Raw genomic sequence first — 26,960 nt, 5'->3', positions numbered from 1 at the left:
ACTACCCTCCTTCCACAAACTGGAGAAGAAGAGGCAGCCAGGTACGGTAGAAGGAATGGAAGATTCAGAGTCCAGAGCCCTGGGCCACAGTGTCACTTGGGCAAGTACTGTCCCCTGTCCTATCTGGCTGCCATCTCCCCATCTTCACCAAGAGGAGATCCAGGTGGATTATCTCTAAGGACACCCCAGACTTATTCTGATGCTGTCTATCCCAAATCCCTGTGAGGATGGGAAACTTTGTCCCATCTCCAGTGGCCTGCCAAAGGCTGCCCCCTAGTGGGCTTGGAGCAAATGATACTTTCTGTCCAGCTAGTTCTTACCTAAAGTGGCTCAGTTTTATCCAGCACCTTGTGGAAGGAAGGAAAAAAAATCAAACCTTACCTGGGTTCTCAAAGCTACTGGTAATTTTTTACTTGTTTCTAGACCACTCAGCAATTATTTCTGTTCTATATAAAGGCTGCTCTTCATAAAAGCTGTTCATACCTCCCAACCCCACACCTGCCCCTCCCCCCACCCTCAACAGCGAGCCTCTCCTCCAATTCACAGAGAATCTCAGGCCAAGGGAACCCTCGGTTCCCCTCCCTTCTCCCCCTAGCAGTAACATCACCTGTTCTTATTTCCTTCCTGCCAGCCTTGAAGAAAGAAGCATTGCTCTTCCTTCCAAGGGTAACTCCTATCCCAGTGCTTACTCTCTTCTCCCTTGCCACCTTCCAGACCTCAAACCATCCATCACTTCCTCTCTCTCGTATCTTTCAGACCTCCCAGCACTGTTCCCTCAACCTAGAACATCTTCATTTCTCCCCAACCCTAAGAGAAAACCTTTGCTCCTTTCTGCCCACCGCCTTCAATATGACCACCTTCTTAGCTCTTTTCTTCTCCACAGCATGGCCTCCACCCTCTGTGTTTACTTTCTCACCTCTTTTCTCACTCTTTTTAGGAAACAATTTTTGTTGCAAAATGCATCATAAATACAAAACAGTGCATACACTTTATATAATTTTTAAAAGAATGACTATAAAATGAACACCCATGAACTCGCCACCCAGATTAAGAAATAAAACATTCCCAGTCTCTAGAAGCCCCTGATACTAAAACATGCAATGAGACCCCACTCTATGCCAGGCCATGTCCTAAGTGCTTTATGTGCATTGATCCATTTAAACAACCCTGTGGGGTCAATGATATGATCACTCCAATTGTATAAATGAGGAAACTGATGCACAGAAAGGTTAGATAACTTGTCCAAGGTCACACTGCTAGTAAATAGCAACGCTTGTTTTCAAACCCAGGTGGTCTGGCTCTAGACCAGTGCAGTCCGATAGAATTTTCCGAGATGCTAGAAGTGTTCTTTATGTGCGCTGTCCAGTATGGGGGCCATGTGGCTATGGAGCACTTGAACTATGGCTAGTGCAACTGAAGAGCTGAATTTTTAATTTTGAAAAAATTTACATTTACATTAAAAAATTTTTTAGTGGAAGTACTGGGAATTGAACCCAGGACCTCATGGATGCTAGATGAGCACTCTACCACTGAGGTGTACCCTCCCCCTCCATTTACATTTAAACAGTCACCAGTGCTCATGGTTACAGTATTGGACAGTTGGCTCTAGACTCTGTGGCCTTACTCATGACACCCACCTGCCTACCTGCCTCGGTCCGTCCTCTCTGAGATCTGTTGTAATGGGTCTTGGGACACTAGTACTCCCCTGGAACTGCCCCGGCCTTGGTGACTGCCCAGCAGCCAAACCCAAAGGCAGTTTAATCGAATTTTATTCTTCTAGACTCTTCAGGAACATTAGGTAGAACTGAGCATTCTCATTGTTTTCTCATGAAGAAAGAATTAACAGGCCCATGAAAGAATATTTGGAAAATATAGAGAAGTAGAAAGGGAAAAAAATCACCCAAAGCCCCACAACCAAAATGTAATTATTATGAACATTCTGGTATGTTTCCTACTATGCAAGATTTTTTCAAAAACAGTTGCAAAAAATCACACTCATTTCTTTTAAATTTTAGCTTTGTTTGGTTTTAGAACAACTATGTCCTCTGGAGGTCAAATTCTCATCCTGATAATTTTATCCACTCCAAGGGATAAGCTCTTGGACACATATTTTTGACTCCCTGATAGGTATCTATGTTTTAAATATCTCAAAGCTAACTCAAATTCACCATATCCAGACACTGTCTCCCTTATCCTTCTCCAAAAGTCTGCTCCTCCTCCTCTTGGCGTCCCCCTTAGCAAGAACAGTGTCCCACCACACCCACTGAATCAAGCCAGAAATTGGAACCCTCTCCCCCATCCAGGCAGGCACTAGGCCCTTAACTTTCTACCTCTCTACTGCCTCTGTTCTTCTGTCTTCATTGCCACAGACTGAGTCCTAAGCTGTTCATAATCTGAGCCCCTAACCCTGGTACCCAACCCTGAGTGTGGGCTGAGTCCCTCACCCTTGCTGTTGACATATCCTTTCCCACTGGCCTCAGAATGAGCCCAGCCCTTCTCATAGTCTGAGCACTAACCCTGGCCATGGATTAACTCATAACTCCAACCAGTTAAAACTGTCTGCCCTTGGTTGAGTGCAGGTGGTACAGAGCTAACTCACCTCTATTAATCAAGAACCCACTCAAAGCATCTCCTAGTGAGGCTGGACCCAGAGCAATGTTGTGCCATGCAAAGGACAGCCTTTGAGGGCTCCAAGAATTAGGAATTGCAAGAAGGGCCAGATTGTGTTGGGGAGGGCTTCCTGGTGGAAGCGGGTGGGATTGAAACAAGTATCTGTCTTCTCCACAGCTGGAAGACCCCTCGGTGTTCCCAGCTGTGATCGTGGAGCAGGTGCCATACCCCGAATTACTGCATCTGTACTCGGGCCTGGAGCTGGATGACGTTCACAATGGCATCATAACGGACGGGACCTTGTGCATGACGCAGGATCAGATCCTGGAAGGCAGTTTTTTGCTGGCAGGTCCGTTTCCTTCCTGGGCAGAGAAGGTGTGGAGGAGAAAGGGGTTCTGTCTTCAGGGAACAGTTGCCCACAATGGCTTCTAGTGACTCCACAAAGCCAAGGGCAAGGCCACCAATGGTGGGAAATTAGATGGGGTGATTAGGATAAGCAGAAGGTAGTACCACTCCACAGAGAAGGAAACCCTCTAGATGGATGCGTGCTCTTCCAAGATGGAGTGGGGCAAGGAGGAAAGGAGACCAGCTGGCGTGGGTGAAGAGAAAAGGTTGAGAATCAGGGTGGGAGGTGCACTGGTCCCTTCCCAGCTGTCCCAGGGCTCCTTAGCACTGTTCTCTGGGCTGGCCCTGGATGTAGCTGCACCCGCTGCCCTATGCCCTGAGGGAACTTTTCTTTTCTCCCCGCCATGGAACCTGGCATCAGATGACAATGAAGCAAACTCGCAAACCATGTCAACCACTGAAGTCTTGCTCAATGTTGAGTCTCCCAACGACATCCTGGATGAGAAGCAGATCTGTAAGTTTGAACCCCAGTTCCTTAACTCGAGGCAACACAAAATTCCATTTTTAAACATCACATCGGTATACTGGATTCTCAGGGACACATGTGCGCAGGTTTACATACCTACACCTATCCAGGTGTACATGTAAATGTGCTCTTGAGCTGTGGCTGGAATGGGAGAGGGAAGGTGGGCACTGGAGACAAGGAAAAGATAGCCAGGGTGACTTTTTTTTCCAATTTTTAAATTTCAGTAAAATACATATAACACAAAATTGACCACCTTAACCGTTTTTCAGTGTACAGTTCTGTGGTGTTAAGTACATTTGTTATGTTGTGCACCCATCACCACTCTCCATCTCCAGGACTCTTTACATCTTGCAAAACTGAAACTCTGCCCCATTAAACACTAACCCCCTATTCCCCCTCCTCTCAGCCCCTGGCAGCCACCATTCTACTTTCTGTCCCAATGACTTTGACTCCTCTAGGGACCTCAGATAAGTAGGATTATACAGTACTTGTTTGCGGGGGACTGGCTTACTTCATTTAATTTCCTTCTTTTTTTAAATGTTTTTTTTTAACTTTTGGGGGAGGTAATTAGGTTTGTTTATTTATTTATCTTAATGGAGGTACTGGGGATTGAACCCAGGACCTCATGCATGCTAAGCAGGCGCTCTACCATCCCCCACTAGAATTTCCTTTCTTTTTAAGGGTGAATAATATTGGCCAGGGTAACCTTTCAGGCCCCTCTGCTCTCTTGCTGAGCTCCTAGGAAGACTGTGCAGGGTGTGGCTTATTGAGAAATGTACCAGGCTTGGCGCCTCCTCATCCCTTCCCTGGTCTTGGAGGTTGGCCCCTACGTCCTCCTATGCCCTCGAAGCAGGCTCCTCCCCCCTGCACCCCCTCAGGCATTTGCCGTGGCTCCACAGGAGGACTCCTGGCCCCAACTGCCCCTTTCCAAGGGGGTGCAGCGCTAGGATACAGTGGGGGAAAGAAAGCCCTGAAGCCACAAGTGCAGAATCCTGGCATCCCTAATCCCAGCTCTGTCACTAATATTCAGGATTCAACAGCTGTTCACTGAGTGCCTACATGTACCTGGCACCAACTGGCTGTGTGACCTTGGGCATGTGCCCTGCCATCTCTGGGTCTCAGCTTCTTCACAAGTAAAGCAGAAGAATCGGGCCAAATGATGTCTAAGGCCCTTCCCACCTGTAAAATGAGTGAATGACTAAATCAAGGTGGCCCTCTTCCCTGAGTGTCGCCTGGAACTTCCCCACTAGCAGCAGTGGGCTCTACGTGTGGCTGCCGTGATTGGAGCTAGTCCGTGCCCACAGCTCTGCAGATGTTTCCTCTCCTCATGGTGTGGGACACATGGGGCGTTTTCAGGTGTATCCTGTGTCTGGGGCTGTGGGGAATGGCGCCTCGCTCTCCTCAGGAGCCCATCATTCTCTCTGGCACTGGGAGACCAGGCCCCCACCGTGCGCCAGGCCCCAGACTCCTCAGGCCTCTCTCCTTGCAGTCAGCACCTCCGAAATGCTTCCAGACCCAGATCCGGCTCCAGCCATCACTCTGCCCAACTACCTGTTTCCTGTCTCTGAGCCTGATGCCCTGAACAGGGCTGGTGACACTGGTGACCAGGAGGAGCATTGTCTGGAGGAGAAGGTCCCTAGAGAAGAAAGTGGCAAGAAGACTGGAAAATCAAAGAAGAGAAGTAAGAGAGAGAGTTTCTTCAAGGGGGTGGGCAGGAGGGAGTGCTCAGGGAGACCATAAAGGTGGGGGTGAGGCTCACAGACATATGAAGAGTTCAGCTGTTTGGTGGGGCAGGGATGGACAGAAAGTCCTTCCTTTGGGAAAGCCTGGCTCCATCAGTTGGCCTGCCCAGTGCCTGCCATTTCCCAGGCCACTCCGGCCTGCCCAGCAGATATGTAATCTCTTCCAGAAATGCCCAGGAGCCCAGTGGGTTGAATCCTGCGCTGGGTTTTCGGACACCAGGCTTGGCCCCCTGGCCAGTCCCTGGCCCTCAGGGCACCTCTGCTTTGTACCATGTGCTTATTTTCCTCCTCAGAGCTTGCAGAGCCGAGACCATATATGGGAAAGGACTTTGGGCTTTCCCAAGCCCCAGTGTTATTGATTTACTCAGGCAATGGCTGGCCAATTGTGCTGTGTAAGTGTAGCCACCCAAGCCCAGTGCCACACTGATCTACACAAGAGTCACGCCTTTAGGCTGCCGTTTTGCTTCAAAAATTAGACAGGGTGGATTCTGTTCTTAAGGTGGCTGATTGGCAAGCGCTCCATTGCCCCACATCATAGCGGTGTTCTCCTCTACCTTTGGGGAATGGAAATGAGGGCGGGCCGTTGGGCAGGCATGGGTGCCTGAAGGCTGTGCCTATGGGGAGTGATCCTGGGGCTCCAGCCCCAGCGACCTGACTCTTCCTTGTCTGCCTTGTTGCACCCAACTTGGTGAGGTCTCAGGCCCTCCCACTGGGGAGCCTGCCCTACAGCACTTACCCTGGGCTCAGCCTCATCCTGCTCTCACCTTCCCCTCACAGTCCGGAAGACCAAGGGCAACCGCAGTACCTCACCTGTCACTGACCCCAGCATCCCCATCCGGAAGAAATCAAAGGACGGCAAAGGTATGGCTGGGAGGCAGGTTAGGAGGGAAGGGAGCCAGAGGCCCTGGGCATCCCTCTCACCTCCTGCCACTCTGCAGGCAGCACCATCTACCTGTGGGAGTTCCTCCTCGCCCTTCTGCAAGACAGGAACACCTGCCCCAAGTACATCAAGTGGACCCAGCGAGAGAAAGGCATCTTCAAGCTGGTGGATTCCAAAGCAGTGTCCAAGCTGTGGGGGAAGCAGAAGAACAAACCTGACATGAACTACGAGACGATGGGGCGCGCGCTAAGGTAGGAGCGGCCACACCACAGAGTCCCTGCCCTGTGGAGTCGCCATGCTCTTCCTTCTCTCCAAGGAGTCCCTGTCCCTAAGGGGCCTCCAGTTTTCCCAGAAAAGATTGGGCTTTGTCTGGGTTATGGTCCTCTGGGACAGGTCACTGAGATGCTCTTCTGAGGAGGGAAGTCCTGGCACTCTCCCATCTGCTGGCTCTCCAGCCCATTTCCCAGGTCCTACTAGGGAGGAACAGTCCCCTTCCCCTGGCATTTCTGTCCTAGCCTTTTCTCATTTCAGAATGGAAAGAGAATTTTAGGGCCTCCCATCCCCAGGAAGGGCTTCCTTCACATTCTGCAAGTCAGGGACCCAGGAAGACAGGTCTGACTTACCCCCTGTTGGTATCTCAGGCTGGGGGGCTGCCGAACCCCCCCATCATCACCCCTCTCATCCTTCACTCTCCCGCCCCCCATCCTCTACCCCAAAGCAGGATGGGGGTTGGTATTTGAAATCCCTTTTTGTGGACCCTTTGAGTCATCAAAAAGTCTTCCAAGTCTAAGAGTTGGCCCTACCCTTTGCCTGTGGTCTCCTGTCTGGCTCCCTGGCCAGCCTCGGCGGCCCCCTGCATGCCCTGCCCTGGAGGGTGGTGTGTCCTGGGCTGACTCCCCACTCTCCACCCCACGTCCCGCAGATATTACTACCAAAGAGGCATCCTGGCCAAAGTGGAAGGGCAGAGGCTGGTGTACCAGTTTAAGGAGATGCCCAAGGACCTGGTGGTGATTGAAGATGAGGATGAGAAAAGCGAAGTCACCGCCTCATCCCCTCCGGCCTCCATTCCCTCCACCTCCTCCACTGGCACCTCCCGGAGAGCCAGCTCCAGGGTCTCATCCAGAGCTGCGCCGCAGGGCAAGGGTGGCTCTTCCTGGGAGAAGCCAAAGGTTCAGCACGTTGGTCTCCAGCCATCTGCGAGTCTGGAATTGGGACTATCTCTAGACGAGGAGCCCCCAACTACCTCTGCCGTGCTTGTCTCTCCACCAGAGAGCCAGGCCCAACTCACCAAAGCTGTGAGGTAAGGGCTCCACAGTTGTTCTGAATATTCCCAGAGTACCTCATGTTGGGGGGCAGTTTTCAACTTCTTGCAAAGCCCTGCTGTGTCTCCGGTCTCCTGCCATCCTCACAGCATTCCTGGGAAGGCAAGGGGACACTTGTTGGTTAAAAGAGGAAAAGCGACTTGCCTGAGGTCACACACCAAAGTAACAGCCAAGCCAGCACTTGAAAGAAAAGCACTTGACCTTGAAAGAGCTTTCTTCTGTTGCCAACTGGGGCTGTTCCTGTTACCCTAGACTGCTCCCCAAGCAGCCACCCTCCACCTCCGGGCCCATCCTCCCAAGCCTCCCTCCTCTACTTCAGAAAAGAGGCAACAGAGAATGTTACAGAAACGCCCATTCTGCCTTCCTCAGGCCCTCCAAGCCCATTGGGAAAGCTCTCGCTTCTTGTCCACACTAAGTTGTCTCCAATTCTCCCTGAAACGTTTGGGCTTTGTCTGGGTTATATGTATGTGCCCGTCAGTACTCAGCGTGGGTCACTGGAATGCTCTTCTGAGGAGGGAGGTCAGGAAAGCGGAGCAGTGACCAACATGAGCTCTGGAGTCAGAAAGCCTAGATGTGTCCCTGGTACTAGCTGTGTGGTCTAGGGCAAGTTATCTAACCTCTCTGTGCCTGTTTCGTCACCCAGTAAAGTCAGATTGTTAATGGGCTGATTGGAAGATTGAGTGAAATCCCGCATGCCAGCCATTTAGAATAACCCCTGATCTATACTAAGTGACCTATACTAAATGGTAGCCGGAACGACGACAGAGAAACAAAAGCCCTTCAGTTCCATTTCCCCTGTTCCCTCCTTCCAAGCCTCCTGCCTGAACCAAATCTCTTTTCTCTTTTTCCTCAGTACTCCTTCAGTGCCGGGCAATATCCATCTAGGCGTGGCCCCCGTCGGGTCAGGTTCGGCCTTGACCCTGCAGACGATCCCGCTGACCACAGTGCTGACCAACGGGCCTCCTGCCAGTACTACTGCTTCAACCCAGCTCGTCCTCCAGAGTGTTCCACCTGCTTCGACCTTCAAGGACACCTTCACTTTGCAGGCCTCCTTCCCCCTGAATGCCAGTTTCCAGGAGAACCAGGTGGCCACACCCGGGGCTCCATTGATTCTCAGTGGCCTCCCCCAACTTCTGGCTGGGGCCAACCGTCCGACCAATCCAGCACCACCCTCAGTCACAGGGGCTGGCCCAGCAGGGCCCAGCTCTCAGCCCCCCGGGACTGTCATTGCGGCCTTCATCAGGACTTCCGGTGCCACGGCAGCCCCTGGGGTCAAGGAGGGGCCACTGAGGCCCTCCTCTTATGTGCAGGGCATGATGACTGGGGCCCCCATGGAGGGGCTGCTGGTTCCTGAAGAGACCCTGAGGGAGCTCCTGAGGGATCAGGCTCACCTTCAGCCACTTCCAACCCAGGTAGCTTCCAGGGGTTCGCACAATCCGAGCCTTCTGGGAAACCAGACTTTCTCTTCTCCTAGCCGCCCCACTGTTGGGCTGACCCCGGTGGCTGAACTTGAGCTCTCCTCAGGCTCAGGGTCCCTATTTATGGCTGAGCCTAGCGTGACCACATCTGGGAGCCTGCTGACCAGATCCCCAACTCCAACCCCCTTCTCCCCATTCAACCCCACTTCTCTCATTAAGATGGAGCCCCACGAAATCTAAATGGAGGGGGCGGGGGAAGGTGTGGTCCACCAGGCAAGGTTGAGCAGCCTTTGTATTCAGACTTCCTCTAACATGGACTGACTTAAGTAGCGCACCTGCCCTTACATTTCAGTGAGGTGTCAATGCACCAGACCCTCCGTCCCCCACCCCTGCCTGCTGTCACCATAGCCAAGACAGGCCCAGCTGGAGCATCCCTGGCATCAGACCATGGCTTTCAAGAGCACTAGGGGATATGAGCTTGTCGGGGTACTGGGCTGACTTGGTGATGGAGGGAGAACCCCCTGAGACATTTGTGACCAGTGCTGGGGTAGGGGTTTCTTGAGAAGTCTTTTCTTCCAGCTGTATTTCACCATCTTCGTTCCCTCCACAGAGTATTTACTATCCCGTATGTGAATATCTCTGTATGTATTTGTGTGTACTCGTGGGTCTGTATCTCTGTTTCTTTGGTGAGGACAGGGGTGTAGCTGTGAGGTTTTCAAGGGTGTGTGTGCCTCTCTGTGGCTGAGCCACAGAGATGGGGAATTTTCGTTTTTAAGGGAAAGCTTTTTCTCGTTCCCTTTGTACAAACCAAGACTTGGTTGTTCTGAGACTATGGGGTATGGTTTGGAGCCCCCAAATCCGGAGAGATGTCACAGAGCTGGAGCAGGTCCAGGGGAGGAGAGCGTCAATGGGCATGTGTGTGTTGGGGAAGATGCAGTTAAAAGGGACAATGAGAGGGCCATGTGGGATAAAACCACAAAGAGAGGAAAGGAATTCAGCTCTGGGGAGCAGCACCCCAGGCTGGACTGAGGTCCTCTTCCTGGAGTCAGCCTCATCGCCCACCAGTCATTTGCCAGCAGGCTGGAAACTTGATCTCCCCAGAGAGCTTTGCAGACGTGCCCCTCCAGGGTCAGACCCAGCCACAAAGTCCTGGGGTGGGAGGTGGCTAAATTAGTTGAATGTTGGCGTCGAGGGCTGGGGCTGTAATACCAGCCTTCACAGGCACCCTGGCCTGCACCCCAGACCCCTGCTTCCCTCTTGATTAATTTCTCGCCTCTGCTATTTCCCTGTTGTCAGGTGGTGCCGGGGATGGTCGGGTTGCAAAGTGCCTTGGGCTCGCCTCTGTTCCTGCTCGTGCCTACTTGCTGCTCAGCCCGCTTTCTACTCCTCTCACAGGTCTGCCCACCCACCCACTCCCATGATGGCTGCAGCAGACCTCCTCCAGGGGGCCATTGCCCCTGATCTCCAGCTTTCGCATCTCACCCCGATTCCTCCTCCACGAAGAAGACGGGAGCCAGCAGATGTGATCTCCCTGTCCCTCCTCACTCTCCAGGGCTCCTTCCTTCCATCTTTCCTCTTGCTGAGGACGGGGTCAGCCAATTCTCTCTTAAAGTCAACCCCTCGGCCTCAGGCCTCCATCCCCCCCCCCCTTCTGTGAATTCGCTTTCCTCTCTCCTGCCAAGTTTGGGAGCAAAGCTAAGAGCTCTGACCCGTCAGCCTCAGAAACAGTGATGTGATCTAGTGAATTTGGTTAATGTGAAGCAGTGTCTCAGGACCTCTGCTATGTCCTCGGTACAAACCCAGCCACTTGACCTGACTACCTCCCCTGGTTGCTCTTCTCTCTCTCCTGGTGGTCACTGCCAAATCCATGATCATCCTCTCTTACTTCTTCTTGTTCTCCCTCTTCTCCCCCAGGAGGGAACCATAGATGGTTGTACAGGTGTGTTTATTACACGTCTTCAGCACTTGGCATTCACGTGCCTTTTTCAAATAAAATCAGTTTACTATGATGATTTCCTGGTGGTGGAAATTAAAGCATCTTGAGAAATAGTCAGCTTTAAAATTTTTTTGCACAAAGGTGCCACATGGGTTAGGGGTGGCCCTGGCCCCCACACCCCAGCTCCATACAACTCATCATCTGAAGGTCATTGATACCCTCACAAATGACAGTGAATGTCTTCTTCCCAGTTCTTGGCCCCTGTGAGCCGTCACAGGGGCACGTGACACTACTTCTATACCCTCCTGCACCAGCTGAACTCAACTGCTTCCTCTGTCCCCCTCTCTCTGGGCCCACACCAGCTCCACAGCTACCACTTTAAATGTCAGTGCCCCTAAGGGTCTCATCCATCCTCCTGGCTCTGGTGAGGCTCTGTGGGGATGCGTCTGAAATGTAGAGCTCCAGACCCACTTTTCTTCTTAGCTTCTGGCTCACATTTCTATTTGGTCTGCTGGATATTTCTACCCAGATGTCTGTCAGTCCCTCTATCCAAAATGGGTTTTGAAAGTCTTTCCACACACACAAAACCTTTCTGGACAAACAAAAAGCTGTCATGATTTGCCTGTTTCTGTGAATGTTGCCACCATTTTCTTGACCTTCTAAGCTCAATATTTCAGAGCCGTCTGGTGGCTACCTTCATTTTGACCCTGTCCCCTCCCCGTCTCCTGAGGGCTAGCACTGTCTGCCATGTCTCTCAAATCTGGCCTTTCTTCCACATGCCCAGAGCCTCCTGCCCAGCTCACACTCACTTATCCCCCTCCCTGGACACATCAGCAGCCCCCAGGATTGGAGGTCTCACCCTCTCCAATCTGCCGGGACACCAGTTAGGTTCTTCCTCTGCCAAAAAGCCTCCAGGGGCTCCTCACTGCCTACAGGTAGGGGTGATACTCAACATACTTAACCTCCAGTCCGTTCTTGGCAGCTGGGCATTAACCTTTTGTTTTCTGAATCACGAGGCAGTCCAGGGGGCTTGGATGAGGGTTAGGGGAGCATTTGAGGGCTCAGGGCAGTTCTTCCAGAAGTATTTTTGAGTTTAGCATCAGCTCTGTCTTTGGATAACGTCCCAAGTCTTTGACCTTCCGACGAGGCCCTTCACCATCAGATCCTAACCAACTTCCTCAGTCTTCTCTCACATTGCCCCCCCCAACTGAGGACTGCTCCAATCAAACAGGTGGATTTGCTGGCCTTTGAACATGCCTCTGTCGGAGATTCCCACCTCTGTGTTTCTGCTTTACTTGGTTCTGCTCAATCAGAATGTTCTTCCCACCCCACCAGTACCAGTTAAAGTGTACCCATCCTTCAAGGCTCAATTCATGGAAGCTGCCTCCCCAGACCAGCCTATCCTTAAGTGAGTTCAATTTAAATTTGTTGCAATTGCCACTTTTTTGGCAACCGATTGTAAACAGCCTGTGACATCTCTGTAATGATCACAAACTGTTACTTAAATCCTCAATGACCTGTCCCTATTTAGTGTCCCTAATTAGTGTGTTACCTTCTGAGGGGTGGGGGACTGTTTCACCCAAAGAGCAGGGCATAGTACAAAGCATCTAGTGAGCATCAGTTAACGGTTACTGATTGAGCTGGGGAGAAGTGAGGACCAAAGTTTGAGGTAGTTGACCTCTGACCTTCCCTTTGCACAGGCACTCACCCCAGGTGCTCCACTGCCCAGGGCCTGCCCTCCCTGGCTCAGTGCCTTCATGGTACCCGCATCCCCGCCCCACCCTTAGCACCCAAGAGTTGTTACTACTTTGAACATCCTCTGCCCTTAAAGAAACTTCCCTGTCCAGTTTCTTTCCTACTCGAAGTGTTAAATTAGCTAATCTGATAAACTAACCTGTGCTGATATAGTAATGGGAGAGGGCTAGAGGAGACAGTTCATTTCAACCAGGGTCGAGTGGCAATAACACCCCTGCCTTTGCAATGGTTTAATGGAGTTGAGACTTGCTCCTCACCCCCAGCAGCTGATGCATTACTTCCTCCTCTGGGCTCCCACAGCACTTTGTATATACCTCTCATTGTAGCACTTAGCACATGGTAGCTCCTTAGCTATGTGTTTATGTATGTTTCTCTCCAATAGACTGTGAGCTCCTCAAGGACAGGGACTGTGTGTTAGTCACTGACATCCCCAGCGCCTAGCACAGTGCCTGGCACACAGTAGGTGCTCAATAAATGTTTGTTGAAAGAATGAACGAGTCCTGTTTCTAATCATGGAGATGTCAGCCTGATACCATGGCAGACAAGAGGGAAGGGAGAAGGACAACGCATACCTGGGGGCTACCACAGCTTCTGACCCCTCATACAGTACTGCAGGCCGCTGCCTCCTTTACCCATTTCTATGGCCACCCCAGGACAACAGGGTCCACAAGGAGCCCAAGGCTGCTTCCAGCAGCTCCTTGCTGTCCCCAGGTGCCTGGGGCGACTCCTGAACTCCAGCCCTTTGCTGCTGCCCCCTTCCTAGGAGAGACTCATCGCTATTTCCTCATCCCTGGGTGGGACTGAGTGGTAGAAATGTCCGGCCCGGTGTCAGGGGCGGGACAAGAGTTTATTCTCACGATCTAGGTCTTTCTGACCCTATCACGTATTTTAAAGGAGGCAGTTGCCTCTGGCTCCAAAGCCGCTGGATCCGAGGTGAGTGAGCTCATTTCCCTGCTGGCCGCTCCCAGGCCTGGGAGGCCAAGGCATTCGCAGCCTGTGAGAGCCTCTGCCTTGGCATGCCAGGCGTGGGACCAGCGTCCAGCAGGTGGCGCCGTAGAGCCGGCAAAGGCGGGCGGGTGGCCCAGCAGAGCCCGGGAAGGGAGAGGCGGGCGGGGCGAAGTCTGTCCCTCCTGGCGGAGGCGGCCTCGGCCGGCATCTTCGCGTCTCTCTCTCCTAACCCTGCGCCCCCAACTGTCCTCTGGCGGCTCTGGCACCCACCAAGGCCATCCATCGCTCCGGAGCTTGTAACTTTCCCCCCGCCCCATCCACTTTCCAGGGGGAATTTGGCAATCGATTGAATGCCCTCTCCCTATTGGCCGGTCGCGCCCTGGCCCCGCCCCCGTCTGCTCCCAACCCCCCAGCCTCCAGGACCAGCAGGTGAGCACGCGGTGGGCCTGGCCTCCCGCGTCCGCCGCCCCTCTGTTCTGGGCGGTGGGAGTAAGCCCCGGCCGCAGCCCCCAGCCGCAGGGCACCCTGCTTGGCCCGCCTCCCCATCGCGGCGGGCCTTCAGCTACACTTTCACGGAGCGCCGCTTTCAACCGTGAAATTGGAGAGCGATCGGGGCTTCCGCGACACTCGTTTGCCCGCGGAGGGCCCCAACCGCCCGCGGCGAGAGCCCAGGTCCCTAGGGGGCCAGGGAGGCGTCCGAGCCCGGCGGCTCAACGCTGTGGCTTGCCAGCCCCCCTCGCCGTGGAAACCTGTAGTCTACGGGAACACGTGGAGCCCGGCCCGGCCCGCCCCGCTGCGGGGTCCATAAGGCCCGAGCACTTGGCGCCTGTCCCTGGCTGCTAAGCAGGCCGCCCTTGGGCCGCGGACTCCATCCTCCCTAAAACACACATGCACTTGTCTTTGTAGGGGCGGGACACGATAAAACACCCAACAAGCTTCTCTGTCATAGGCTAGAGTATGGAGGGGGCAGGAGTTTACCACTCAATTCGCACCCCGCCTCCCAACCCAAATAGGGATCCAGAGAGAGCAGACGGTCTTTCTCAGGGAGTACAGGAACTTGAACAGGGCCGCACTTTCAACCCTGCACCCCAAAGAGGAACACTCTGGTAAGACCATCATTAATTGTAGGCTCGTGACCTCAGCATGTAGGAAGAACTAACTTCATCTGAACAGCCATAGTTACTTCGTATGATTCTCTTCCGTCGTCGGTAAATTGAGCCCCATTTGGCAGATGGAGCAATGGAGGCTGGAAAGATTAGGTTCTGTCTCACCCAAGGTCAGCCTAGGTTGTAACAGCTGGCTCTTTCCCCTAGGCTGCGCTGAAAGGATTAAATTAAGAGGCCATCTTCCTCACCCCAATCCAGACTAGGGATTTACTTCCTGCTTTATGGGATTCACAGTCCATACCTATTGCTTTGATCTTCCCATTCTGGCAGAAAGACAGTGAGAGGACTCTAGGGAAAGTGTGGGGAAAGGAACTCACAAGCAAGAAAACAAGAAACTGCTCTTTGGTTCCACTTTTAACTCGCCTTTCTCCAGGGAAATAAAGGGATGTGTGCACCCAAACTAAATGCCCATGGCTGTCCACAGGTCCCTGAAGGACCTTTGCCTATTCCTCTGGGGTCATTCTGACTTTGCCCACAGCATCTCCCTTCTGCCTTAAATGGAACTCCTTATAGTACCCCCACCACTCTCCCTTCATTCTTTCTCTAGTATCTCAATTGCCTTTCTTTCCCTCCTTCTGCCTGTCCTACCTTCAGTACATTTTTACCAATGTGTTCAAACAAAACCAAAAATCTTCTGTCACTACCCAGTTTAAGGAGCGCCCATGGTTCCCCATCACCTAAGACAAAAATCCAAGCTATGCTCCTTGGCATGACAGGCTTCTACACCCTCCCTCCTCATCTGTCCCTTCCAGCTGATGTAACACTGAAGTGGGTTGTAGTCTCCTACAGATACTACCGTATTCTTTGTCTCCAATCCTGTGCTCAGATGTCCCCTTAGTTCAAAGATCCCTGCCACTCCTAATTCCTATTTTTCTACTTATCAACTAGGCATCACCTCTCCCACCCCCTCTGACCACCCCCATGCCTTTGCCCATCCCTCTGAGCTCCCACAGCATCCTGAGCCTAGCTGAATCCTTGCAGTCACCCCATGGCCTTAGGTGTTGTTTGGGAAGCGAAGGCCTCAGGATCAGAACGTAGGGAAGTGAAGGCCAATGGGGAGGATTAATGCTGTGGCTCAAAGGGGATGCTGCTCTCCTGTCCGGCAGAAAGACCTGGGGTCAAGGCCCACTCCTGGGGCTTGAGCCAAGAAAGCAGCTCACAGTTCAGTCCTGGGGCTGGCTGGTTGGACTCCCCCTGGCCGGACACACAGACCACCGCCTCCAGCCTGTGTTGTGACAGGGCTCTTCAGAGACTGTAGCCACAGTGAGAGGCTCTAAGAATATAGTTTAAAAGGGCCTCATTCCAGGCCTGCCCAACATCTCCTTCCCCTCAACCAGTAAAACAGGCTCATCCTGGAGCTAGCAGTCAGAAGGAATCATAGCTTCTACCAGTGTTTTTTGGAAGTGGGGAAAAAAGTTGTAAAATCCAGGATGGGCATCTGGCCTCCATAGTAGCTGGCTCTTAGGAAACCAGAACCATGAAGGCCTGCACCATGTAGGTAGGCAGGGAGGACACTGGCATGGCAGTGAGGGCAGTGACAAGACCATGAAGTCAGTGGCTGACATAGGAGGGCCCAGGGCAGGAAAGAGAGCCGGCTAGCAGGTGATTCCCTGGAGTTAGGATCATCCCTCACAGCCACTTAAAAGAAGCGCTCCTCCTTTCAGCCCTGCTCCTCCTGTGGCGGAGGGGGAACGTGTGCACAGCACCCTCCCTACCCCAACCTAGGCAGGTACTCAATTCTCCCCACTGGCTCACTCCCAGGATTTGTCCCTGACTTATCTTTCTAAATCTTGCCCTGCATGTTCCTTGGCCACTCCACCCTGTCCTCATTCCCTGTACCCATAAGAAGAATCCCAAACTGCAAAGCAGGATGGGGGTTTCCCCGCTGACTCTGTGGGGCCACCCATCTTCTTTAACCAAAGAAAGGCCAATACAGGCGAGGAGGAGAGAAAAGAGACAGAAGACAGAAGCCCTGACACGGGTTTTTCAGTATGCAAGTGTTTTTGACTCCACAGCCAGTTGCTTAAAATGAAACATAAAGGGCAGCCAGAATACATACCCGAATGCAAAAAAGTAAAGGCAAACATAAAATAAACCACACAATACCATGAACCCCAACAAACCCAAAAATTAAAACCCAAAAAAACCCTCAACGTTATATATATATATATATATTTTTTTTTTAAAAAGGGAGAACAACTGTTCAAAACCAACTGGGCAGTATGGTGGGGGTGGGGAGCAGTCCTACAGAAGGGGGCCTAGAACTTCCCCCTGGGAACAAAGAACAAACACAATACAAAGAAAATAACCACCACTGCTCCTGCAAGGGTCAGGAGTCTCCAGAGAACAGATTGTCCCATCCTCAAACTGGCTTTTTTTTTGCCTTTTTTTTGTCTTTTTTCCCCAGTATTCTTCTTTTGTTGTTGTTGTTTTAGCACCTGTACAATAAAACTGTACCATCTCCAACCAGAGCCGGCCATAGGGAGGCCTTCCCGCCTGTGGATGGCACATACTCTCTACAAGGATTGTTCGGAAAAATAGCAATTGTTAGAAAAATAAGAACGAGTGGGAAAGACAACGCCACGGAGGGGTCTGGGATGGGGAAGCAACCCGAGCCCCTCTCTCTCTGGGAACAAGCCTGCCTGGCACTGGGAGGCCTGGTGGGGCGGCACTCAGCCCCGGGTCCCCAGGCAGGAGCAGAGCCCGGCTGGCCGGAGACCAGTCTCTTCCCCTCACCTAGGAAACAGCTGAGGCCTGGGGTTCACACCTGGCAGCCAGTCAATCCCAGAGCCCTCTGCAGATTCCAAAGGCGGACTGGGGGCAGAGGGAGAAGGAGGGAGGAGAGAGAGGAGAGAGGAAAGGGGTGCTGGGAGTCCAGGGAGGGGGAGAGATGGGGGTGGGGAACTGAGGGGCTTAGTATCCAGGGAGGGTCAGGTCAGGATGGGGTGGGGTGGGGTGGCCAGGGATGCAGGGGGGAAAGCTGCAGGAACAAACCTATACTGTGCACTCTGAGGAGAGCAGTGAGGACAGCGAGGAGGGGGCAACCTTAGCCTTCAGGCCATACTCAACTCTCCTCCATTAGAGTAACTCATTAACCCCTTACTCCCCCAATCCTCCCCTCCCCAGTAAACACTAATCTCAAGACAGCAGGGCTGCTGCAAAGGGCAGGGGGGTGAAACGAGAAAAAACTGGGGGAGGGGTGAGCACCAAAGCCTCAGGATTTACCCCCAACCCCCCAGCCTGGGCCAGCACCAGCCACCTTCATTAGTCACAAGTCGATGGCACCCCCCACCCCTCCCTGCCCCCTCCTTAGTAGGGGAAAAAAACCTGGGAGTAACTTTGTCAGAGGGAGGGAACAGCTCCAGAGCTTATCAAGAAAGACAAAGAAAAGAGGTGAAGAAAGTCCCTCAATACAACAAGTTGTCTCAAATCGTCACAGTGATACAGACTTATCAGAAACCAATGAAACAATACAAATTAAATACTAATAAAATAAATACTATGGAAGACAGAAGAACACAGGGGAACAGAGGGGGCGCTCAGAGATTTGGGCTTTTCTCATTTCTCCTCCAGACAGGCCGCGGCCACCCAGGGCCCAGGTTTGGTCTTGGTCACACACAAGGAGGCCAGTCCAAGCAACCCTGGCGCCACCTCCCACCACCCCCGGACCTCTTGTCCTCAGATGTGGAGTTCAACTTTCTACCCCCATCACCAACCACGACAACAATGATGATGACAGGGAGATGAGAACTAACTGCAACCAAAAAAAAAAAATCCAGTCACTAATGCTGGCATTGATAAGGCGGCTTCTTGTTGGTCCGTATTATTGCCTCATTCTGCAGTCTGGTGCTCGGTTGGGGGGGAACATGGGAGGTGGGGGAGGGGTGAACCTGGGAGAAGAAAGAAGAAAAGGGAGGGGCCATTTTCTCGGTCAACTGTTCCAAGGCTGGAACTCCACGTCGGACCCCAGGAGCCGAAGCAGCTCGGCCTCGTACCGCACCAGCTCCACAGTCTCAGAGGAGCCCGGGGCGGAGGTGGCGTCCAGGCCTCCAGGCCTCTCGGCAGGGGTCAGCAGCTGACTGGAGGCCACCTGCCGGTAGAACTCGGCCTTGGGCAGGGTGGCGATTTCAAAGTGCGGGAACCGAGCCTGAAAGATCCTCGAGGAAAGCTTCAGCCTCTTCAGGACGTCGGTAAAGAGAAACCAGTTGCAGGGCCTGGAAAAAGGCAAGAATGGGAGTGAGGGAAGGGGCAGAGGGGCCGGCAGGGGCGCTGGGAGCACATGGGCTGGCTGTCCTCTCCGAAGCCACAAGCTCCCTGGGCGTGGTGGTGGTGACAGTTTTCTCCTGTCCCCTACACTGGCAGGCCCAGCTTTCAGCTAAATGGTGAGCACTCAACCCGACTGACCTCTTCCAAAAAGTGGCAGTGGGAGGGAAACGGGCCCTTCAGAACCTACAACCCTGAGCTGGCCTGACCCGCACCCGTGACCTGGCATTTACCATCTGCTGGGACCAGTTCTGCCCTGAGCGACCCCTGTCAGCCTGTCTGGTTTCCCTCTCCTGTTCTCACTCCTGCTTCCCATGCCTCCTGGTTCTCCAAGATCTTCCCCAGCAGAGGGGGAGCCGTGGAGAAAGGCCTAAACTGCGGGTAATCCAAAAGGCATTTCTCTTTGGCTCTGGAATGCATTAGACGAGTTTTTTCTCCAGTGGCAGCACCATCATTTCTGCAGGGCCGGAGCTCACGTTACAGCTACAGCCAGTCTGACTTTGCTGAGCACACCCGGCTGGGCGGCAGCCTGGGGACAGCTGGGAGGGGGGCTGCAAGGCCGGGCACAGGCCAAACACTTGTTCTGCCTGAACCAGGAAGAACTGCTGCATCCCCATGTTAGTGGTCCCTGTTTCCAGGGCTGTCCCTCCTCACCACTCCCCTGTCCCACTTTCAGCCTTTGCCACTTTTAGCCTGGACTGTATTGCATCAGCCTCCTAACTGGTTTCCCGCTGCCAAGAGTCGCTCTTCTGCACCCCCCGCCCACCCTCACTGGAGCCTCTGTTACTCTTTGTTTTCTAACAAGAAAATCAGACCTTTTCACTCATTCCCTAAACCACTTTCAATGGATCCCCAGTACCTACAGCAAAAAAACTTCAACCCTTCAAACTCTTTAGTGTGATATTTTGCAAAACCTTCCAAACATGACCCCACTCAACCCCTTCAGCCTAATCTCCACCCAATCTCACACACACACACCTCCTGTATCCCCCATTCCACCAAGTGCCAGCCATCTGATGAAGGACTAGCTCTGTTTTCTGAATTTTCTCAACTTGAATGTCTCAGTGCCTTTGCTCATGCCACACTCTCCATCCTCCTCTCCTCTCTGGCCCAGCGCAGACTCCCTATCACCCCTGATGTAACTGGTTGCTCGTCCTGTCTTCCCTGGTCCCGTGGTGCTGTATTTATATCCCTACTATACTTATGACAGAGCCCACTTCGGAAAGAATATAAAAGAAATGTAAACTGTGGTTCTCTCTGTAGCACAGGAATGGGGACTTGGGGTGGACTGTAACTTTCATTTTTCACTTGACACCCTTCTGAACTGTTTGAGTTTTTTACAATAATAAATCTGCTGAGGACATTTAGTCTTTTATTAGAGTTAACTGTATACCTGTCTGTCTCTTCCACTAGACTGGAGATTCTTTGAAGGCCAGAGCTGTATTCCAGCCCTCAGGGTTTGACCTGGTGCAAATGCTTAAGACATGTTTCTGTATGGCACCTAAAACTTCTACCCAGACCCACAATCCCCAGCCCTAAAATGCAACATTTCTTCTGAATGACAATAATCTCTCACAATCAGAGAATGGGACGTTCTGGGTTAAGAGAAAGGGACAATAAATGGATACCAGCTACTTGGACATCACTTTCAAAAAATGGAGGAAAAAGCCCCTCAGAACATTACCACTGGTGATCAGAATTCAGTCTTGCTTTGATGATTCAGAAGGTACTTCTGAATCCCACAGGGCCTCAGAGTCAGCATTCTACATCCTCCTCCACTTCTTGAAGAACATAAAGTTTCACATCGTGCTGCAGCCATGGGGAAGGGCAGATTAAGAAGAGGCACTGGAGGATGTGATATCCGGAAAACCAGCTTTGCAGACCCAGTGCTCAACCAAAACCCGCTTGCCACCCAGCTTGCTGAGTGTTGTGCAGCCTTTGGTTGCCCTGTGTTCTGTCTGCACTTAAAGCACACTACCCTGGTCCTTTTACTGCCTGGGGCCCAAGATCCTGTTTCAGAGAAGGAGGTGCTGAATACTTTGGAGGAATTAATTAATTGTGCAATACTATATCCCAGAGGCCCAGCCCCACCCTCAGGGATCAACTTTTGCCCAGAAGAATAAGACCCAAAGCCCCTGAAACTTGATCCCTACTAGCGTCATCATATAGGCTATTTTTATTCTTATCAGGCTGAGGGTGGGGGGGAAGGGATGAAAAGAAACTGGTTGAGTGGTTAGAGTCCTCAACTGACGGGCTCATGCAAAGGGTCCCTAATCCGTTGTCCAGCCCTCTATCATGAGCACTTCATGTGCTTTCACTTAAAAAATATAGGGTCTGATATTTTAAAAATAGATATCAAAGAAAAAGTATCCTTAAAAGTGTTTGCAAAGGTATTTGAAATATGTGAAAACACCGAGAACATGACATTTAATGATGGAGGCTAAGAACAAAAGGACAGTGTATCCTGCATCACCCTAACCAGCACAGCCATGGCCATGTGGGCTGCTGAACTCCCTTCTGAATCATCAAATAAAGGTTAAATTGGGTTCAGTCTAATGTTCAGTATCAAGTACATTCTAGTCTCCAAAAATGGGTGATCTTTGTTATAATATGCAAGGTAATCTGAGAGGACAGCACCAATGCCATCATCTCACCAACATTAAGGCAATGAGAAACCAGCCTGTGGATTACTTAAGGACCCCAGTGGCCCCATAGCTATGGCAACCATATGTCCCGGCTTTTCTGAGAATCTCAATTTCAAATATTCTGTCTGGTTGTCCCCAGAAACCACAAAAATATTCCAGAGATTCTAATAGTTCACCAGCCCAAATATCTCCCAGAACATCTCTTACACCCAGGAACAGCACAAAAATCTCTCAGAGAGTGAATGTGGATTTCGGTTTTGGAAAATACACACAGTCGGTGTACCTAGAGCTTACAGCCTCTGTTCTGAACATAACTAATCTGGGCTGGAAAGTCAGGCTGGACTTGGTCCGATATTATCTTTCCTATGCTCTAGCATTTGTCCTCCAGGTCTCAGCTTCCTTCTGGAGAACTCCACCCTTCCCAGGGAGGCGGGCCAGGGTTGCCAGGATCCCAGCGCTGGGTCCCCATAGGTCTCTGAGATCTCTGAGATCTCTGGCACTTACCCGCGGGACACTGACACTTGGAGGTTGTAGCAAGGGAGCAGAGGCTTGTCTGAGAGCTCAAACATAAAATCATCCTCTTCCACATCATCTCCTTCTTGATCAGAGCTCCCAGGAGGATTATGTAGGAGGTCACAGGCAAACCCATCTTTTTCCTCTGTAAAGACATCATACAGGGAATTAGGACTTAGCTACATGCACAAAACTGAAGAAAAGAAATACTCCAACAAGATAAGGGGATGTGACGGTGGGTACAAACAACTAGACCCCTGGTCGGGCCAAGTGTCTCTGATCCCATGGCTCACATGGGACTTGGGAAGGCATGAGAAAGTTCTAGCCCCAAAAGGCAGTACCTTTGGGGCCACAGACCCATTCCACTCTACCTTTCAACTGGAAAAAAGCAAGGTGGTGTGAAGGATGTGCTGCCCAACCGTTGGGGATGGGAGCATGCAAAGACCATCAGCAGTCAAAGGCAAGGGAAAACACTTGCCCTTCACACCGCAGCTTTCCCAAGGTGCCCAACTGCCTGCTGGGGTCCACCGAAGCCTGGAGGGGGCTCAGCCTGTCTCTTTCCCCAGCTGTGTGTTTGGGTGTGGCCTGTTTCATTCCAGCCCAACCTTCTCCTGCTCCAGCCTCCCCCAAACTTGGGAGTGGGCACCTCCTACAATCTGCAGCCTCTGGCCCAATGCACGAATGCTGGATGATGGCCACAGGTAAAGGCTCACCGCTCTTCCAACAGAGGAAAGCCCCAGCCAGAAGGCGAAGGGCTTGGGAGACAGCAGCTATCTCAGAAACTCTGTGTACATCTTGGGGGCAGGGGAGGGAGGGAATGGGAGCTGCCAGATGAGCAACACTACACTAAGAGGTGACAGTGCACAGAGGGGCTTCTGGCAGGGTTAGGACAAAGCAAGGGAAGAGAAGGGGACTTTGGAAGAGAGGAAATCTTTTAAATAACCAGGGTGGGGAGTGGTAGGGGGCTAATGACGAATGGCTTTGTCCAAATCAGTGGCATCTTTGGTTTAGGCCAATGAGTTCAGACTCTGGGGCAGGCCTGGGCTGAAAGTGTCTGTAAGCTACTAACAGGTGAAGAAGGCTACCTCCACAGGGTCACTCCTATCTTTGAGAAGAATCAGTGAGACCAAAGCAGATCCCACACCTCCGAGCCACAGACAAGGGTGGAAAGAATCCCACTTAAAGCTTACCCAACACAGAACTGCTGTAAAAGTCCCAGGACACGCCAGGATCACCCTCTGCCCGGCCCTGGAGGTCCGAGAGGTGATCTAATGAAAGAAGAGAAGGCGGTGAAAACAGGAGGGCAGGCTGGAGAAGGAGCCTAAACGCAAAGTCCATCCATTTGTGGGTAGAAGAATGGGAGAAGGAAAGGAAGGACCACTAGAGGGACTGGGAGCGACCCAAGAGAGACCCGCTTCCTGTTGTCACTCAGAGGTGACAAACCAGCAGCCAGGAGCCAAATCTAGCCCACTGACCACCTGGGTTGTGGCCCAGTGTTTGAAACCCCCCCAAGTTAATTAACTTGTAACATTTTTAAATTGGGAGATTGTACTTAAAAATTTAGATTTCCAGCTTTTCTCCAGGAAAAGAAATCAGAAGATCTGGCAACACTGCATCCACATTCCTGCATGTCAACCGTTGGCTGGAGGGAGAGGTGACATGTGCATTCTCCAATTCAGCAGGCCCCACCCAGTCCATGCTGCTCTCTAACATGAGCAGCCTGAAGGCACTTAGGCCTAGGACCCCTGCTTACAATGAGGTAGGAATTACTCCGCAAGCAGAACCCTAGACCTGGCCCAGGATTTTAATGCCCTGCTGGTCACAACATTCATGTATCCAATCATGATCTCACCAATTTAAAAGTAAGATAAGGAAGGATCCTGTTTTGTCTTCGAAAACTTGGGGGGAAATGGCCAAGTTTATCCTCATAAAAACCTTTTGCTTCTACTTCTAGGTATGTACCCCCAAAGAATTAAAAACAGGTATTCAAACAAAAACTTATACATGAATATTCCATAGCAGCTCTATTCACAACCTCCAAAAAGTGGAAACAACCCACATGTCATTCAGCTGATGAAGGGATAAACAAAATGTGGTATGTGTAGACAATGGAATATTATTCAGCTATTGGGAGGAATGAAGTAAGATACACACTACAACATGGATGAAACTTGAGAACATTCTACTAAGTAGATGAAGCCAGACACAAAAGGACACATATGACACAACTCCATGTATATGAAACTTCTAGAACAGGCAAACGTATAGAGACAGAAAGCAGACTGGCAGTCGCCAGGGAACAGAGAGGGACTGCCTAATGGGCACAGGGTTTCCTTTTGGGGCGATGAGAAAGTTCTGAAACTTGATAGTGGTAATAGCTGCACAACACTGTGAATGCGCTTAATGTCACTCAATTGTACACTTTAAAATGGTTAAAACAGTAAATTTTATGTGTTTTACCACAATGAAAACCATTTTCAACTACCTTTTGCTTACTTGATCTGAGAACAGACATCAGGTCACCCCTTAGTCTCCTTCTTTCCTAGCCAAGCATCACGTAGTAGAATTGTTTCACCTCTCAGCCCCATGTGGACAAAAATCAGGTTTCCACGACAAATTCAACTTGTCGTCTGTGGGCACATGGCCCAGCAGTTGCCAATATGCCATGTAGTACAGTTGGAAAGCTGACATAGCTGTGAATGGTTGCCGCCAGCCCTCAAGTGACACCTGGGCAACAGGACAGAAGAGTTCAAAGGGCTCAGGTGAGGCGAGGGTGCCCCCTGAAAACCAGATCCCAGGAGGAAGTGAGCAGCCACTCTTAAAGGAGCAGAGCTAAGCTCCTGAAGGAATGCACCACCACACTCCAATATACCTTCCCTTCGGGTTACACAGTCTATCAGCACAAATGCCTATCAGCTGTTATGAGCTACTGAAAGTTTTTTAGCAACCTTCTAGGAGATGAAGGGCTTCTTCCAGGAGGAAAAGGCAGTCAGGGAGAAGCTTTCAAAGTAATGGCTGAGCAGCCAGAATGGAAGACCTATCGTCACATCCATTAGATCTTTTGTGCATTCCATGAAGAAACTCTGAGGTTGCAGCTGCCAGCCTCTTTGCTCTTCTGTACCCCGTGCCATTTAAGAGTTGGAAGTAGCTTCTTCCAAAAGAAATCTGTCAGTTAGGGAAGTGTCTATTCTGTGCCTGGCCCCATGCTAGATGTCCTGAGAGACAGAGGAATGAGACCGTAAGTTCCCAAAAGGCAGGGACCACGTTTGTCTTGTTCATCACTGTCTCCCTAGTAACTAAGCTCAGTGCCTGGCACACAGTAAGAGCATAATAAATATATGGGGAAGAAAGGAAGGGAGGGTGGGAGAAATTAGCACAAGGTGGGACTATAAAGTCATATGCTTGTTAACCAATGTGCCAGAACATATGCACTCGAATGGCTGCTGTCCGCACAGAGGTCACACAAGGACTCAACTGGAGCAGCCCTCACTCACCACACTGCTGGGGCTCCTCTCCTGGAGCTGCCTTCAGAGTCCCTGGCACATTCCTCTAATTCTCCTCACTAACAACGAATCTTTGTCATTTGCACATCAATTTGCCTTTTTGAGACAGCTAACAATTAACTGGCATGAGCAAAGATGCAAAAGTCAGAACAGGCCCATGGGTGGCACACAAGAGGAACTGTCAAGGTCTGCTGGAAGGGGCAGCTTCGAGGCACGCTTCCTCATAGGTCTTCATGTACAATTAGGATGAAGAGTGACTTCCCTTTTCTTTGATTCTCCCTTTGCCCTGTCTTAACTTTCAGTTCTTTTCTCTTATCCTTGCCTTCAAAAACTATCCTCAGCCCAGCCATCCCACTCCTAGGTGTCTATCCCTGAAGAACTGAAAACACGTACTCAAATACTTGTACAATGAATGTTTGTAGAAGCACTAGTCATAGTTGCCAAGAGGTGGACACAACCCAAATGTCCACCAACTGATGAATGGATAAAAAAAAAGTGTAGTCTATCCATATGAAGGCATATTATTCAGCCTTAAAAACATGCTAATACATGGACAGACCTTGAAAACATGATGCTGTGTGAACAAAGTCAGACACAAAAGGCCCCATATTGTATGATTCCATTTAGATGAAATGTCCCGAATGGGCACATCCACAGAGACAAAGTAGTTGCCAAGGGGAGTGGGGGTGATGGAGAGCAACTGCTTAATGGGTACGGGGTTTCATTCTGGGGCGATGAAAATGTTTTAGAAGGCAGCTATGCTCACCACTATACCACCAACACTTCCCCTTGAAAATGTTTTGGAGCTAGATGGAGGTAGTGGTTGTACAACATTGTAAACACACTAAACAGCACTGAATTGTTCACTTTTAAATGGTTAATTTCATGTTGTGTGAATTTCACCTCGATTAAAAAAAATTTTAAGTACTCAGTGTGAGCAGTGACCCTAGCAATCAAAGTTTCTCAAATTCTCAGGGTCCCATTCATACCCCTCCCCATCTCTACCAAATCACCAGCTGAGGGACATGAAAGGAGAGAAAAACAAAAAAACAAGCAGTCTTCGACATGGGGTCATACGGCTGAGGTCTCTGGCAGGAAAAACAAAAAGCTGTGATTCAATGACCTCAAGTGGTAAATTGCTAACCTTTTCATCAGTGGAAGGAAAAGCGGTCCTGATACTTCCTCCGATGCCCCAAACCAAACTGCAGCTCCCCCAGCTCAGACATTCTTTCCGACAGAGGACGAAAAACGAATCTGTTTTCCCTTGGCTAGCTTGGTTATTATTCTTTTCTTCATAGGGTCAAAGGCAAATCAGTTACATGTCTGCCTGTGATCTGGCCCAAGGAAAGGCCTCTTGGAGGGTTTGGATGGCTGCATGCTCCAAGCCC

At 51.1% G+C, this 26,960-nt stretch overlaps 2 protein-coding genes across 11 annotated transcripts in view; one reads left to right on the top strand and one right to left on the bottom strand.

Annotated features, from left to right (window-relative positions):
- The window catches only part of ELF4 (E74 like ETS transcription factor 4), a 38,797-nt gene extending 25,769 nt beyond the window's left edge, over positions 1–13,028 (top strand). For both annotated transcript variants that reach the window (XM_074359401.1, XM_010968423.3), the window contains exons 3-9: positions 2,788–2,959; positions 3,377–3,469; positions 4,971–5,162; positions 6,001–6,084; positions 6,162–6,354; positions 7,026–7,403; positions 8,279–13,028. In XM_074359401.1, coding sequence (XP_074215502.1) covers positions 2,788–2,959; positions 3,377–3,469; positions 4,971–5,162; positions 6,001–6,084; positions 6,162–6,354; positions 7,026–7,403; positions 8,279–9,083 — 1,917 coding nt within the window. In that variant the 3' untranslated portion in view covers positions 9,084–13,028. The remainder of the gene's footprint in view (positions 1–2,787; positions 2,960–3,376; positions 3,470–4,970; positions 5,163–6,000; positions 6,085–6,161; positions 6,355–7,025; positions 7,404–8,278) is intronic.
- Positions 13,029–16,803: 3,775 nt separating this feature from the next.
- The window catches only part of BCORL1 (BCL6 corepressor like 1), a 59,635-nt gene continuing 49,478 nt past the window's right edge, over positions 16,804–26,960 (bottom strand). For all 9 annotated transcript variants that reach the window (XM_074359798.1, XM_074359797.1, XM_045505474.2 and 6 more), the window contains 3 exons: positions 23,260–23,337; positions 22,061–22,214; positions 16,804–18,862 (listed from right to left, as the gene is read on the bottom strand). In XM_074359798.1, coding sequence (XP_074215899.1) covers positions 18,580–18,862; positions 22,061–22,214; positions 23,260–23,337 — 515 coding nt within the window. In that variant the 3' untranslated portion in view covers positions 16,804–18,579. The remainder of the gene's footprint in view (positions 18,863–22,060; positions 22,215–23,259; positions 23,338–26,960) is intronic.

Source organism: Camelus bactrianus, chromosome X (assembly GCF_048773025.1).
Source record: "Camelus bactrianus isolate YW-2024 breed Bactrian camel chromosome X, ASM4877302v1, whole genome shotgun sequence".
Classification (NCBI taxonomy): Eukaryota; Metazoa; Chordata; class Mammalia; order Artiodactyla; family Camelidae; genus Camelus; species Camelus bactrianus.
Note: the sequence above shows the minus strand (reverse complement) of the source record. Positions and strands in the feature narration are given on the sequence as shown.